Raw genomic sequence first — 16,222 nt, forward strand, 5'->3', positions numbered from 1 at the left:
GTGTCTGAATGTCTGTGTGCGTGGTGGCCTGCGATGGACTGACATTTCTTCCAGGGTGTATTCCCGCCTCACACCCAGTGTTCCCAGGATAGCTTCCCTATCTACCACTCTGACCAGGATAAAATGGTTAATGAAGATAAATGGATGAATCTAAGATGACTGTAGATGACTGGACCAGATGTTGGACCAAGTTATTACTTGGTAGTTTCACCAAGGAAGTAGTTTTCAGTTAGAAAATTAGCTCAGCCTCTTCGGGAAGTTTAAGAAAGGCTTCCTGGGTTGAGAAGCAGGTTGAGAAGATGCCAAGAGTGTGCATCAGGAATACTTTAAAATGTAAAATTGTTTTGATTTTTTTTCTGCACACTTTTCTTGATCACTGTGTAATTCCATATATGGTAGTGTAGGTAATGCCAGGGAAGATATATTAATGAAATGCCCAGAACAGGGTAAGTATAGGAGTAACACTGTAACACAGGTTCTGTAATGAAAGAATGAAATTGTAAAGTGAAATATGTAACCATGAGTCATGTTGGTCACAAGCCATGTTAACATTGCGAACCAAACTGCAAGGCTAATCAGGCAGCTAGCATAATTCTGAAAATGGCTGGTGTGAAAATGCCCTCTTACATAAAGCACTTTATTTGACAGAAAATGGGAGTTTTTTTTTTTCCTCGACAGGTTTTGATGCTCAGACTATTGGCCATAAATGAGACTGTGATTTTAAAAATGAGCACATTGAGCCAATTTCATGACTCCTTCAGTAGTCCACATTTATTCTCAACCATCCCAAGAGGGAGTTTATCATATCTAGTCTGTTTTAGAGATTTCATTAGCTTTTTAGGACATGTTTGACACTGGGAGCTGTAAATGCTCTGTGGTAATGGTCTAGCTGTTATAATTGGTCCCACAGTTCCACAGAGTAGTAAAGAGTCTGTTCTTCTGTTCTTAAATTCAGCCTTTTAAGATGTCACACAGATAATGGATAGATTTCTTAATGCCGTGTATTGATGTCATTAAGCTTATTTTGTATCCAAAATGTCACTTAAAATATTCAGCTTTGACTGATAACTAATGCATGAAACATTGGACTGCTTTATTAAGTTAAAGCATTGGTCTCCTGTAGTTTGGAGTATAACTGAGTGCACTGTAGAATGTTTCTTGATTAAACCATCTTTCGGGTAAGTATGTGTGTGTGTGAGTGTGTGTGTGTGTTTGGCAGGGCCGGGAGATATGCAGGTTTCATCAGAACTTGTCAGTCTCTTGTCAGTACAATGTCAGCCTCCATTGTTATTCACAGTCAAAAGTAGCTGATTGGGCATTAAAATATATGTTGTGTATTTTTCCCTGCTTTTTCTGTGTAATATCTGGCTTATTTGTTGTATTGGGTCTTGGTAAATAATTTTTTTTTTTTTTTTTTTTTTTGATTTGTAGCAATTGTCATAGATTTATAGTTATTTAATTCATTACTGTACATTGTGCTTTATTAGTGTGCTTCATTAATGTGCTTTATCATACATTTAATTTTCTGTAAGGAAAGGGCTTAAAATCAAAAGTGCTATATAAATTATTAATGCAAAGATAGTTTGACAAATGTTGCTCAGATCAACAACAACAACAACATCATCCAGTATCATAATATGATATTTTTTTGCTGGTGATACAGCAACTGCTCCAATGATTCATGCTTTTCAACCTTTTTCTCTTTTTTGCCAATAAAAGGTTTACCATTGTGATTTTGAAAAAAGATGAGACTTCTATGCATTGTTTCTGATGAATAGTGTGTGTGTCTGTGTGTGTGTGTGTATGTTTCAGAGATGACCTTTACCGTGTGGAACTGGACCATGTAACAGGGGATGAGATGTTCTACAGCAAAGTAAGTCCCATTTCCTCACACACACATGCTCTCTGACTCATTAACATGTGTGCGTGTGTGTCTTCTAGTGTGTGAACGGACCACATTGTGTTTCTTTCACTACTACAGAAGCGAACGTGGGAATCCAATAAGAATGACATCCGAATCTGCAGGATGAAGGGCAAACATGAGGTGAGTGTTTAACGCTGTTAAGTGCTTCTCAAATGTTTCTCAGTGGGCGTGTGATGCTGCCAAATGCCTTAGAAATATATCGCAGTGCATATAAACATTGTGAGTATATTCCACTCTGACAAATACCACTTAAGTGTTCTCTGGTGAATATGCAGCTCAGCTGTACAGGACTCAGAATAGCTAAACTCCTGACACATTAGCCTATGCTGATATGCAGCAGTGGCCAGTGTTCTTTTTTGTTGTTAGTTAATTGAACTATTGTGCTGATGCTGATGAGATGCTAACCTTTAGACAGTAAAATCATTCTTATTTAATGGGATCTGGGCATTTTAATGACTAAAAACATTGAGAAATAGGAAAATACATAAGCAGCCTACAGTGGGGTCCAAAAGTCTAACACCACTACCAACTGTTTTTATTTCATTAGTAAATTATGTTTCTCATTATTCTTCACTGGCGGCATGGTGGCGCAGCGGGTAGTGTTGCAGCCTCACAGCTTGCGTCACCTTCTGTGTGAGTTTTGACCGGTTTCCTCCCAACTCCCAGAAACATGTCAGTAGGTGGATTGGCTAAGATAAATTATCCAAGGTGTGAATGTGTGTGTTTATGACGCCCTGCGATGGACTGGTGTCCCATCCAGGTGCATTCCCACATCATGCCCAGTGTTCCTAGGATAGTCTCTGAATCCATCATGACCCTGACCAGGGTAAAGCGGTTATTGAAAGTGAATAAGAGAGATTATTCTTCACTAATATCAGTAAAACGGCTAGTTATTTTTTTAGTGAAACATATTGATTGGGTCAGTATTGTTACTATTGTTACTATTTATTGATGAATACCTGATATAGTCAATATCATAATAATTACAGTGTGTTAGAAACTTCTATTTGTTTCTATCATTTAAATGAAATAATAAAAAAAAAAAATCAGAAGGGGCAAGTAGTCTGTGAATGAACAAAAATGTAAATAAAAATGATATATTTTAAAATGACATGATTTGTTCAAAGATAAAAAGAAATTTCTGATTGTTTAAATTCTTGTGATTATGATCAGACTTAATCATTACGATCAGAAATGATCAAGTAGGAATACGGTAAGACTCAAAACAGCACAAAAATGTAATTTGAAGTTCATAGCTAATCTGAATTTTTTGGCTTGATAACACACTTATATATATTTATACAGTCTATACTGTCAGTATACATTTTAAGTGGAATATACAGAAATTTAGACCATTGAAATGTCTTTCAAAACAGAAAATGTTACATGGGTAATTTCACAGTGTAGGAATTATACACCACCAAAAAAGGTTTGTCAGTAAAGTTTATCTATTTATCAAGTTTCATTCTTTTTACATCTTTGAGTCAATAAAAGCATGCTGATTTATTTCAGCATTAAATACCACTGTCAATCATATGACAGTGTTGACCTTTTCATTTCTGACCCACATACAGTCATGCATGCATGCACACATATAATCAGATCCTCACAAAATGGAGGCTTTTGATTTTGGAACCTTGCAGAGATGATCCTCATTTCCTGACGCTAACCCCTGACTGTATAACGTCAGCTATGAGTGGTTATGTGTGATTGCATCAGGATGCTGGTGAATGTCCGCTGGGCTCAAACACATGCCTGGTTTGTTCTCTTTGATCTTCACCAGACAAATCACTCCTTCTCCTGAAGTTCAGAGGCTAATTGCGGTAGACTGGCCTTTCCATAGTGCAGGAAGTGGAGCTAGCGTGGTTTCGTACAGGTGCATTTCAAGGGGATTGATGGGATTGATTTCATTGAGGATTAATGTCCAACCAGGGTGTGTATTATTTTTCCGCAAGAGCTAGCTTACAAATGAGACCTGTCTCTAACGCATACTGATAGTCCTCCCTGCTACAACTCCCAACCCCATACACACACACACACACACACACTCCTGACACTTCAGACACACACTTGAATGCCACTCACTCATTATACTCCTGTTTTTTTGTTGCCTTTTAGCCAAATTCTCTCTCCTTCCTGTGCTTTTCATCCTTTCTGCCCATCCATTGCTGTCTCTAATTCTCTCTGGATCTCTCTCTGTGACAGTAATGTTTGTGGTCACTGTTTTCTTGAAAGGTCCTCATTCTTTTCGCAGACTATTCATCATGAGACTGAAAGAGCAAAAAGCATAACATTAGAGACAGAGAAAGAAAGAAACACACAGAGACACATCTGTTTCCATGAATTCTTCCCACTGCTATGTTGACTATGTAATCACATGTGACGTTCCACATGCCACACTGCAACACTGACCTTGAGATCTTTGGGAGTTGATCGAGACAATGCTGAGAAAATGAGACAGTAAGCAGCAAGCTGTTCATGGTGTATCTATGGTATATCACAGAAAATCCAAAATCCTGTTTAGGCTAATTAAGACATTAAGGTAAATGTTGATTAGAGGCATTGGAGGTGAGAGACAGCCAAGAGCTTCCCACCAGCTACACATGCAAATACAGTATGTAATCTAACATAGGCAATAGGTTGTATTCTAGTGGATTTTAGAGTAGACACAGCAGCGTCTGTTGATTCTTAAAAGTCTATATTTGTTTAAAATTGTTCACATTATTGGTAATTCTTTATTATTCATCAAACTAGTTTCAATCACTGGTTATCAATCATGGTACAGTAATACTTTAGAAACAAAAGACACATTAAAATTGATTCGAAGGTTCTGTCCTTGTACAGGAGGTACCAGTATCATAGGTGCTTTGCTGTAACCCTGTGTTCATATCTGCAAGTCATGACAAGATAAAGTGGACAAAAGGTATTTTTCAGTGAGACTTGGGGATTTATGCTGAGACGAAGCAGACATTGGTGATGTACTGCTAAAAATCCAGTTTGGTCTGACCAACTACCAGCTGCCAAAACACGGACCGTCTTTGCCAGATGGAAAATTATGTGTTCAAAAATGTTCAAGAGTTTCTAATTGCCTTACTATTATTATTTTCTTTAAAATAACTCATCTACAAACTAGCGTAGGAGCAATAATTCAGAAACTGTTTCCTTTCTACCAGCACTTACCAGCTTGGCCTGGGTTTTGGCACATGGTAGATGGTCAGACCAAGCTGGATTTTTCAGCAGGGCTGTATTTTTGGTTCCAGACATTTATTTCTAGTTGTAGCTCAGTGGATCAGTGTGTGATACTTGCTGTGCTGCTATAGGCTTTTTAATGTACCCAAAAAAACCTCCTGCTTTTTTAGTGCAGCAAATAGATGGTATTTAGCTCTTAAGTTCTTTTCGCTCGACAAATGCGATGTATACTATTTTTACTATTTTCTGCAGAAATACATCAAAAAACAAGACATCTCATTTTTAGCAGGAAGCCATTTGAACACAGTTTAAATGCATTAATATTTACAGTTACATTTAAATATCTACCCAATTTAAACATGCATAATTAATGAGACTGCTTATTTAACTAGATTTACAGCACGGCACCTGCATTACTGGTGCCCTGTATGAGGAAGAGAACCTACAGATTAATCCTTCATGGTTAGCAGACCTCCAGTGTGGTTTCTGAATGATACCTAGCAATGGCAGTGATCTACCGGAATGCTAACTTTACCCACATAAACTAACATGGCACAACTAATCTCAAGTATTCCTTCCAAAATGTATTTCTGTGCATTTAAAATACAAGATACTCTCATTTCTTTGGCTAGATTTTTTATTTCCTAATGCTGACACACTCACACATGCGCACACACACACACACACACACACACACACAGAGGGAACTGTCTTCTCTGATGCCAGTGCTCTCTCAGTAATTGCACTGGCAATTAAATTCTTTTGGCTACTTTACCCTAGTGGACACATTCGCATAAAGGGGATTGAAATTCAATATTCTAGCTTGTGTTGCAAACACACGTGTGCTCCTCTATCTTTGTATGTCCGTTTATTGTGCTCTTTTGGCCTCATGTTGAATAGTCTGATACACACACACACACACACACAGACACACATTTTTCACTGCTGTCTCCTTCTTCAGCAGAATACAAATGGTCCCTGAGCCCTGTACATACACATATCTTAATACAATGCACAAACCCACAGACACACAAAGCCGCCAACAGCACAAACTGTACCTCTATTATTGTCTATCCGAGGGGCCAAAGGTTATCCCATCTTCTCTGATTGGCTCATAATCCCTTGTCAACAAAACAGACAAAACCTAGCAAAGAAGTCTCAATAAAAGCGTTGAATGCATTGAAGACTGGACCATTCTGTAAAAGGTGATCAATAACTAATATTGCACAAAGGACAAGTGTGGGTGGAAAATGAACACTTTTGCATAGTGTGATGTTAAGAACAGAAAGTAACGACAGAATATGCATGTGCCTGTGTGAACACACCGAGAGGGCATTAAATACATCCTGGTTACTTCACTGTTTATTCTTTTCTCCAAGCGACCACTACTCTATTCTCTGGATTTTTTCTTCTTCTCCAATTTTCATTTTGCAAGATCATGAAAGAGAGAGAGAGAGAGAGAGAGCAGAAGCTGTGCGAGTGGGATTTGACCCGTTGCCAGACAGCACAGGTGGCGCTTTGTCAATGATGTGTCAGGAGGGACAAAGCAAATGAGAAAGAAGAAGAAAGGAAGAAAGCAGGGAATTAGACCGAATCATACTCCAGAGAGAAAGACAGAGAGGACAGAGAGAAAAAATAGCATTGAAAAATAGTATAGAACCCTGCATGAGGGATAAATTGTGTAGATGTGAGAGGACCAGTAGACCTCAGGGACTGAGTGTTAATGAAGGGTTAAAAGGACAATCACAGTAATGATGGTGTTTTCAGTCTGAACTGGAAATCTATGTTTTGATTTAAACAAGCTTCTTGGGTTGGTACCTACCCGAACCTCCAGTGACATCATCTGTTGACATATTGCTTAAGTTTGTGTCCTACAATTACAGTACACTGATTTCCTGTAGATTTATAAAACGCAAAGCAAAAGCTCACGGCTCTGAGTATAATGGGTCCATTGTTCTTTGCTTGTTGTTTTCTGTTTATTGCTTGTAATATATAAAGTTCTGTGAAAGCAGAACTGCACTGAGCCACGTTCTTTGCACGTATTGTTTGCATATATATTATATTTACATGGTAGCACTTCTGCTCTTAAAAATCAGAGTATTTATTGTTCCTATCTCTTAATAACTAACACTGCTACCGCCTCAGTTAATGTGGTTTTTGAGACTTTTTGTGGTACTGTCTCTATTGCTTTGGTACATAACTTTTTTTTGACATATTGGTAGGTAAAACAGATCTAGGTTTTTACAGTGACTATACTGCATTTGATGTGTTTATTTGAAAATAATGCACTGAATCTGAATCATATAGAAGAATGTGGTAGGTCTTATGAATAAGAGCTTTCTGTACACACGGAAACACTATCAGGAAAGAGAAATATCCGTTCAGTCAAACACACACACGCCAAGCATATGTAACACCAACCCAGCACTCTGCACTTCACCTAATCACCCCAGAACATCTGCCCTCAGTGTCAGCCCTGCTGAGCTCAGCTACACCATGAGGCCAAGCCAAAGTCAATGGACAAAGAGAAGTGTGGGCCCCAGCATGGAGCTACACAGTGGGGCTCTTCTGCAGTGCTTTTTGATAAATACACAAACTTCTTCAAAGGGCTTCACAGGTGCCTTTCAATGAACCAAAAACATTCCTAACACTTAAACTCTTCTTGTAAAGTCTTGTTTCTTTAGTAACCTCCTGGCTTGCTTTAATGGGAGCACGTTTACACAGCTTTGTTCTAATGAGGGTTCAAATTCTTAATTACCTCCATTTACATCAAAAGCAGACATGCACCATATATGTTCTTGAATATTGTCTAGGAATGTTCCAAAATGTGGGGGAAATTGTTTGAGTATGACCTACTGATGAGTGATTGATCATGAGCCCTGTGGTGGAGCTGCGCAGTGAGACCTACTTCATGGCCTTTTCACGCATTAAGAAAACAACTGGAGATGCTGCTAAGAAAAATGACCTTGTTTAAATATCTGTCTGCATGTAGTCTCATCCATCAAATCCAGATTTGCTTTCCTCATGAATTCCGCTTTGTTTTTCTCCCCCATTTTTGTTTTCTCTCTCTGTGTTGGTCTCCGTCTCTACAGGAGGAGTGCCGAAACTATATGAAGGTATTGCTGAATCAACATGGCGGCCTTTTTGTGTGTGGGACCAACGCCTTCAACCCGCTGTGCGCCAATTACACCGTGAGTGGCCCCATAGCGCCTCAGGAACAGCTGAATACCATCCATACTGGCGTCTCACTGAGCAAATATGTGGCTGCATTGAGAATTTAATGGGCATAGTTAGTCCAATATTAAGTCAAGGGTTCTCAAAGTTACAGCATAAAAATAAAATTCACAGACACTTTTCTGACCTCAGTGCACATTCATTTTCTATTTTACCATAATCCAACTATTCAAATATTAGACACAGTTGATAAATGTGTACCATCATATTTATTTACTTATTAAAGCCATTAGAGCTTTAATAATGAACTTTTCTTGCACAGAACCCAAACTATTTACACTATGCTAAAATGTAGGTTCAAAACATTTAGTGTCATACAGTATAAACAGCCCTTTTTCTAGTATTATTAAAAGCAGTTAATTAGAATATTATTCTTGCTTGTTTTTACATTTATTGAAATTTAGATTCAAATCACATGACCAATCAATTACACTTAATAACTAGAATAATTAAATTTGACCTGATTTTGTGAAGAATTTGTATGAACTCAAATAATTGCAGGCAATGTGCATAAATCTCATTTGATTTTATACATATGAATGTGAAAGAAAAGAGACAGCCACTAGTCACACTTCTAATCACAGTATTTCCCTACTTTACTTTTAATATGAATAAACTGATGCGAACTTCTATGAATTTGCAAATATAAATTTGATAACATAATAAGGAATATGACATGACACAAGTTGATTATTTTCCCATAATGACACATTCTGAAGTGTTTTATTCCTCTTACGCCACAGCAATTTGCCAATACCGACATTTTTATTTATTAAAGAATGCCATGTCATACATTTTTATCTGTTTATAGTTACATTTTAAGAAATGAAGCTTGTCATTATGCAAGAAACCAAAGCCCTTTGCCCTGAAAACATTACCTCTGACTGTTACAAAATGTGGACACTGGAAACTCCTTCCTAAAATGCTAAAGAAACGTCTCCTCACAGAAAACTTCACCATATCAACCTTGCAGTCACAGCTACCTTCTGACCCATGCTGTTATTACAAAATTTATCAACATCTTCTGACCAATCAGGTTTGAGAATTCAACAGCACTGTGATATAACAACTTTGCTAGTAGTTGATAATGATCTCCACTACGCCAACATCATTAAAAATGATCGTAACAATAACATATTAGACCTCCTAGTTATAGATCATGGATCCTTGGGGTCCTGAGACTCCACACTGAGAACCACAGTCATATTTATAATGAGAGTTTTAACAGATGTTTCTGAAATGTGGTTTATATTACTATCACTGTTTTCCTCACTTTAAATGCTTGGTGATCTGGTGAACATCTCAGCTCAAAAAAAAAACACATTTTCTGACCCGGTGCTTAGATTATATATGAAAGCTGCTTATATTTCCTAAACCAAAGCTTTTCAGCTTATCTGCAAGTGTGTTTTCTGTGTGAGAGAGTGTGAATGCATAAGGGAGTGAGTGTGTTAGTAGTATTTTAAGGCCATGCTTACACCAAAACAGTTCCGTTATTTGTGTTACATAAAAAGCATAAAACTCAATCCTCTTTCAAGAGGTCCAAGCAATAAATAAATAAAATACTGAATGTACAGTGTTTTAGTCAGCCAGTCAGAAGATGAGTTGTCAGTATGAGGTATGATGTCAGATATTCGAGATTATTTATAGACCTCTTCCTGTACCCTCTCAATTCCCAATTTCCCACCACCTGGAGATACGGTAGCTGCTCTGGGAAATGGGGTGTGACGTGTATGCGGTTTGCTGCAACCGTCAACAAGTGAGTGTTATTTATGGCTCTGTGTGTGTGTCTGTGTGTGTGTGTGTGCATTCATGTGTACAGAGAGACACTCTGGAAATGGTAGGAGAGCCCATCAGTGGAATGGCCAGGTGTCCGTATGATCCCAGACATGCCAACGTGGCCCTGTTTGCAGGTTTGTACACACGGTTTTTAATTGCTTTAAAGGACAGTGTGGAAATTGATTTGGGGAAGGGATGTGTAACATTCCTATAGTCTTGTATGGAGTGTTATTGATGTGAAATGGACTATACTGCCCTTTTGATCCTTCCCTCTGGTAACTGATCTCTTGGCCTTTTCACCTTTGACCCAGAGGGTAACCTCTTCACGGGTACGGTGACGGATTTCCTCGCTATCGACGCTGTCATCTACCGGAGTTTGGGAGATAGCCCTGCTCTCCGCACGATCAAACACGATTCCAAGTGGTTTCGAGGTGATTACTGTACTAATTATTTTGTGACCTGAATAGTGATGATCAGTTGTTTGTCAGTGCTCAAGTTACTTTTCACCTCATTTAGGTCAATACATAATAATTGCATTTTGATTTCAGATCAAGCAGATAAAAGAAAGATAATGAGATGTTTTTGCTGTTTCTAAGAAATAACACAACATATAACAGACATAAATCTCCTTAATAAAAAGTAATAATCACAATTATTGTGACCGGATGTGCTATTAGGAAAATAACTAACATCTTTGTTACATCCCCAAAAATTCATTATTTTCAGCACATCAGTTTGCCAGTGATTATAGCTGTTAATTTATTAAAGAATGACATTGTAATTTTCATGTATTCATCATAGGTACAGTAACAAGTTAGTTCCTGTTATCACTTATGTTACAGCTGCTACAAACAGTCATTCCTCATCAGCCTTTTGTTTTTTCTCTCTTAATTACATAATAAGATAATTAAAAATCGCAGCTTGTAATTCTTCTGTCTTGAAGATTCTCCTGTGGCAGAAAACTTACTGTTACAAAGCGTTGAAATTGCAGACTCTTTCCAGAAATGTAAAATATCCATCTCCTTGTAGAAAACTTCATTTTTAACATTTTTAAAATTAGTTTGTTATTATGTTTAGATATGTGGAACGTCCTCCATACAGCTCCCTGTGAATGAGTTTTGTACTGTATTTGTACATAGGGGAATTGTCTTTAGGGGAATAAAAGTAAAAATAGAACTTGCATTATGCTCTGCAGCATTGCTTTGACTTGAAGGTAAAGATGTAGATGACCTACTGAGTGAGTTTGTAGTGAAAAAGTTTCAAGGTCTCTTCGGAGCATTCAGAGCCATGAGATTTATTCAAGAAAACAGGGAGAGTGTACAAAAGATCAGCTAGAGAAGACAGAATGGTAGAGGTTAAGTCCTCACAGCTGCCTCAGCTCACTCTGTACTGGTTCTATACTAAATTTATAAGCTTTAGACCTTCATCTGTGCTTGGGCCTGTTTGCCTCTGTCTTTCGCTTTTCTCTTTCTCTCACTCTGTCTGTGAGAGTTGTGTTGCTGTGCTTCCAGCTAGCAGAGAATGTTATCAGAATGTTCAGTAGCATATCTGACATAATATAAAAAGTTACAAAAAGAATTTTCTGAAAAGTTGTAATAACATGTAATAACAGTGGGCCTCACTTATCAAGCTGAATACAGATGGATTTATTTGTAAATCGTTTCTATGTGCGTTTACACAAGAAATTAGGTATTCATGAAAATCCCACAAAATTCAGAAAAACGTTCGTATCCTACTCGTGCTCCTGAGTGTGTGTAATTGTACACATAAGAAGACTAACTACTGTAAAACTTTACTTAATTGACTTCAAATCATTTAATTAGCATGGATTACTGCATTTTTGTATATGGAATATATGTTGAGTTTAAATTGCTTATTTTTATTACTTTTGCAGCATTTAGCAGATGCCCTTATCCAGAGAAGCTTATAAAAGTGCTTTGGAGTCTCTATTAAAAACACATCCTCATGCTAATTCACTAGGTCAGGGACTATGAGTATCATCGAGAACATTTTGTGAAACTCAGTTGTTTTATTTTACTGGCATTAATTAAAGAAAATGAAAAATACAGAAAGCAAGCCAACACGAACACATAAATGAAATGGTGCTGTATAAATGGAGGACAGGCCGGTCTGTCTGCGCATAAATGTAAGTCGTAAACAAATGACTCAACTGACAGAAGATAAATATATTATTACCTAGAACACATGATAGATTGAATGTTCTGGGTATCAAAAATTTCTACACCAAAGAATTCAGAAAAAAAATTCAGAAAAAAATGTATGCCAACTGAAGAAGTTTAAGAAGTATCATTTTACGCCAGTGAGTCAAATGAGAAAATTTTAACATCCAATCAGTCACTAGTAAAAGTGGATTTGGCCATTGTTGTAAGAGTACTGATAATAATGACAATTCTTGCAGAAAAGCATACTGTATCACTGAGATAATGAAATCATATTGTCAAATCACTCCTCCTTAATTTAATGTAATTTTATTGATTTATTTCTACCAATTCTAGAAAAAATCTCATTATTTGGGCTTCATCCTATTCTCTGTCTCTCTCTCTCTCTCTCTCTCTCTCTCTTTCTGTGTGTGTGTGTGTGTGTGTGTGTGTGTGTGTGTGTGTGCGCCTCAGAGCCCTACTTTGTGAGTGCAGTAGAGTGGGGTTCTCACATCTACTTCTTCTTCAGAGAGATGGCGATGGAGTTTAATTATTTGGAGAAGGTGAGAAAAAGTAAAACTTACAGAACTGGGAATTGGTTTAACATTAACATGAAATTGTACTTTATTTATTCTTTGAGTTGTGTGCATATTATGCGTGTGCGTATTAATTATCCTTATTTAACTACAATGTTCCTGTGTGTTACTGTGTATGTGCCCATATGCATGAATCCATGTCTACCTGTGTGTGTGTGTGTGTGTGTGTGTGTGTGTTTCAGGTGATGGTGTCCCGGGTAGCGCGTGTGTGTAAAGGTGATCTGGGGGGCTCTCAGCGTGTGTTAGAGAAGCAGTGGACGTCGTTTCTGAAGGCGAGACTGAACTGCTCTATTCCAGGAGACTCTCACTTCTACTTTAACCTGCTGCAGTCCACCAGTCCAATCATACGCATGCACGGCAGAGACATTATCCTCGGAGTTTTCTCCACTCCTCCCAACAGGTACAAACACCAATCTCAGCATAGATTTGGGCTTTTAATATCCACTGTCTGTGCATGTAAGTCATTGTCAACACATGTGTGTGTGTGTTTATGCTGTTAGACTTTTATATTATTTTTATACTGCACTGTGAAATACATTTTAGTGTCAATGGGTATTTATTTAAAAAATATTTTTTCTTTTCGTATATTTTAATGCAGTTTTAGTTATTGCAGTTCACTGTAGCCAGTTATATTATTCTCATTGAGATGTTCCTTGAGAGTTGTTTGGATAGTTTTTAACCTTCCTTATAAGGTTCTACTTGGAAAAAAATAGCAAAAATGCCTACTAAAATATCACCTAAAAGTAAAATATCTACTACAAATTCCTGCTAAAATAAGTACCTGCTAAAATATTTACTGAAAATACCTAATAAAATATTCACTAAAAATAAGGTGTGTACTAATATACCTGCTAAAATAGCTATTAAAAATACCTGCTAAAATATCTACCAAAAATACCTGCTAAAATATTTACTAAAAATAACTATGAAAATATCTACTAAAATACCTAATGAAATACATAATGGGAATAATTTCCCATTATATTTATTATAGATCATTATTCATTTCAGTATACATTTTAAAAGAAATTATTGCATATAATACAGAGACACATTAGCATGTAAATAATGTAAATAAGATGTAAATAAGATGCAGGCTGCAAATCTACTACAATACATAAAATATCTTCAGAAATACTACTACATATATTTTTTAATATAATATAATATAAATACATACTACTAAAACTACATAATAAATGCGTACAATTTATTATGCAGTGTATTTATAGTGTATATTTTGTCTTAGTGGGAATAATTTACCTTTTCAAATGTTATTTAAACATTTATACTAATAAATATGAATACTTTTTGATAAAGCTATTTATTGCAAATGCCAATGATAAAATGCATTTAAGAGAGAGAGAGAGAATAAGAAAAAAATATATATAGTCAGAGCATTAATTCTGTACTAACTGTCATTTGTTATATTCAGGCTCATAAGAAATGAGAGAACAGTAGATCAGCCATGTGAGTTGAGTGGACAAAATCTCCACTGCGTATTCCACATACCCTTTTCATTTCATACTGACATGGAGTAATTGGTGTACCTTAGAAAGACCCAAAATGGCCGACTGACACCTCAACCCACCACAAGTGATCGGCACTTTACACCAGATTACAATGTCTCCTTGGAAACTAAGAATAATGTTCTATTCTGGCATGACACACCAGAAACCCTCTCTGAGAGAGAACCGTATTAAAATGAGCATGAAATAAAGAGAGCTGCTCTTACACAAAGTGGTTCCATGGCAGTAAAGGTATAATGTATTGTTTCGTAAGTGTGACATATCTCCCATAGCACTAAAGCAGATGAATGTTGCACACAGTGTTGCTGCAAGGAAATGGCTGTGATGTCTCTGTATAGCAGTGAAGTGATGAGACAGAGAGGAAGACAAGGGACATTCAGTGTTCCACACACATGAAATGTCAGCTGTACGCTGTAGTCAGAGGCTTATAAAACAGATGAGTCATGCAGGTGCTTTGATTCTGATGCAAGAAAATCAGTCAAGTACATAAATTTGAAATTACAGGTTTCCTTTTATTTCTGGTTTCCCTTTCTGTTTTCTGGTTCTTCTTCTTCTTCTTCTTCTACCTCCCTTTTTGATTTTCTTCTCTTTTATTTGCTTCTTCTTCCTCCCCTCATGTTCTCTTTATCTTCCTTTTTTCCTCTTTTTCTTTTTCTTCTTCTTGTTCCTCGTCCTCCTCCCTTTTTGATTTTCTTCTCTTTTATTTGCTTCTTCTTCCTCCTCTCATGTTCTCTTTATTTTCCTTTTTTCCCTCTTTTTCTTTTTCTTCTTCTTTTCCTCTTTTTTTCTCTTCTTCTTCTTCTTCCTCCTCCTCCTCCCTTTTTTATTTTCTTCTCATTTATTTGCTTCTTCTTCCTCCTCTCATGTTCTCTTTATTTTCCTTTTTTTCCTCTTTCTCTCCTTTTTCCACTTCTTCTTCTCTTTTTTCTCCTTGCTTTTCTTTGTTGTCTATTTATTCTGTTCTTCTTCTTCGTTTCCTCCTTTTTTCTCTTCTTCTTCTCTTTTTTCTCCTTGTTTTTTTTTTTTGTTGCCTATTTTTTCTGTTCTTCTTCTTCTTCTTCTTCTTTTTCTTCTTCTCATTTTTCTTTTTTTGGCTCATTTTTCACTTTTTTCTTCTTCTTCTCCTCATTTTCTCAGTTTTCTTATTGTTTATCTTTTTTGCCTCATTTTTCCTCCTCCCTTTTTTATCTTCTTCTCATTGTCCTTCTTGTTTTTCTTTTTTGCTTCATTTTTTCCTCCTCCCTTTTTTATTTTCTTCTCTTTTATTTGCTTCTTCTTCCTCCTCTCATGTTCTCTTTATTTTCCTTTTTCCTCTTTTTCTTTTTCTTCTTCTTTTCCTCTTTTTTCTCTTCTTCTTCTTCTTCTTCTTCCTCCTCCTCCCTTTTTTATTTTCTTCTCTTTTATTTGCTTCTTCTTCCTCCTCTCATGTTCTCTTTATTTTCCTTTTTTCCTCTTTCTCTTCTTCTTCTTCTTCTCTTTTTTCTTCTTGTTTTTCTTTGTTGCCTATTTTTTTCTGTTCTTCTTCTTCTTTTCCTCCTTTTTTCTCTTCTTCTTCGTCTCTTTTTTCTCCTTGTTTTTCTTTGGTGCCTATTCTTTCTGTTCTTCTTCTTCTTTTTCTTCTTCTTCTCATTTTCCTTCTCATTTTTCTTTTTTTGGCTCATTTTTCACTTCTTCTTCTTCTTCTTCTCCTCATTTTCTCAGTTTTCTTATTGTTTATCTTTTTTGCCTCATTTTTCCTCCTTATCATCTTCTTCTTCTTCTCATTGTCCTTCTTGTTTTTCTTTTTTGCCTCATTTTTTCCTCCTTATTCTCTTC

General features: G+C 36.6%; 1 protein-coding gene across 1 annotated transcript in view; it reads left to right on the plus strand.

Moving 5' to 3' along the window:
* The window catches only part of sema6ba (sema domain, transmembrane domain (TM), and cytoplasmic domain, (semaphorin) 6Ba), a 132,968-nt gene that overhangs the window by 84,080 nt on the left and 32,666 nt on the right, over window positions 1–16,222 (plus strand). The window contains exons 4-10 of the mRNA XM_026925054.3: window positions 1,813–1,873; window positions 1,982–2,044; window positions 8,206–8,304; window positions 10,167–10,257; window positions 10,435–10,554; window positions 12,757–12,845; window positions 13,061–13,278. Coding sequence (XP_026780855.1) covers window positions 1,813–1,873; window positions 1,982–2,044; window positions 8,206–8,304; window positions 10,167–10,257; window positions 10,435–10,554; window positions 12,757–12,845; window positions 13,061–13,278 — 741 coding nt within the window. The remainder of the gene's footprint in view (window positions 1–1,812; window positions 1,874–1,981; window positions 2,045–8,205; window positions 8,305–10,166; window positions 10,258–10,434; window positions 10,555–12,756; window positions 12,846–13,060; window positions 13,279–16,222) is intronic.

This window comes from Pangasianodon hypophthalmus, chromosome 21 (genome assembly GCF_027358585.1).
Source record: "Pangasianodon hypophthalmus isolate fPanHyp1 chromosome 21, fPanHyp1.pri, whole genome shotgun sequence".
Lineage (NCBI taxonomy): Eukaryota > Metazoa > Chordata > Actinopteri > Siluriformes > Pangasiidae > Pangasianodon > Pangasianodon hypophthalmus.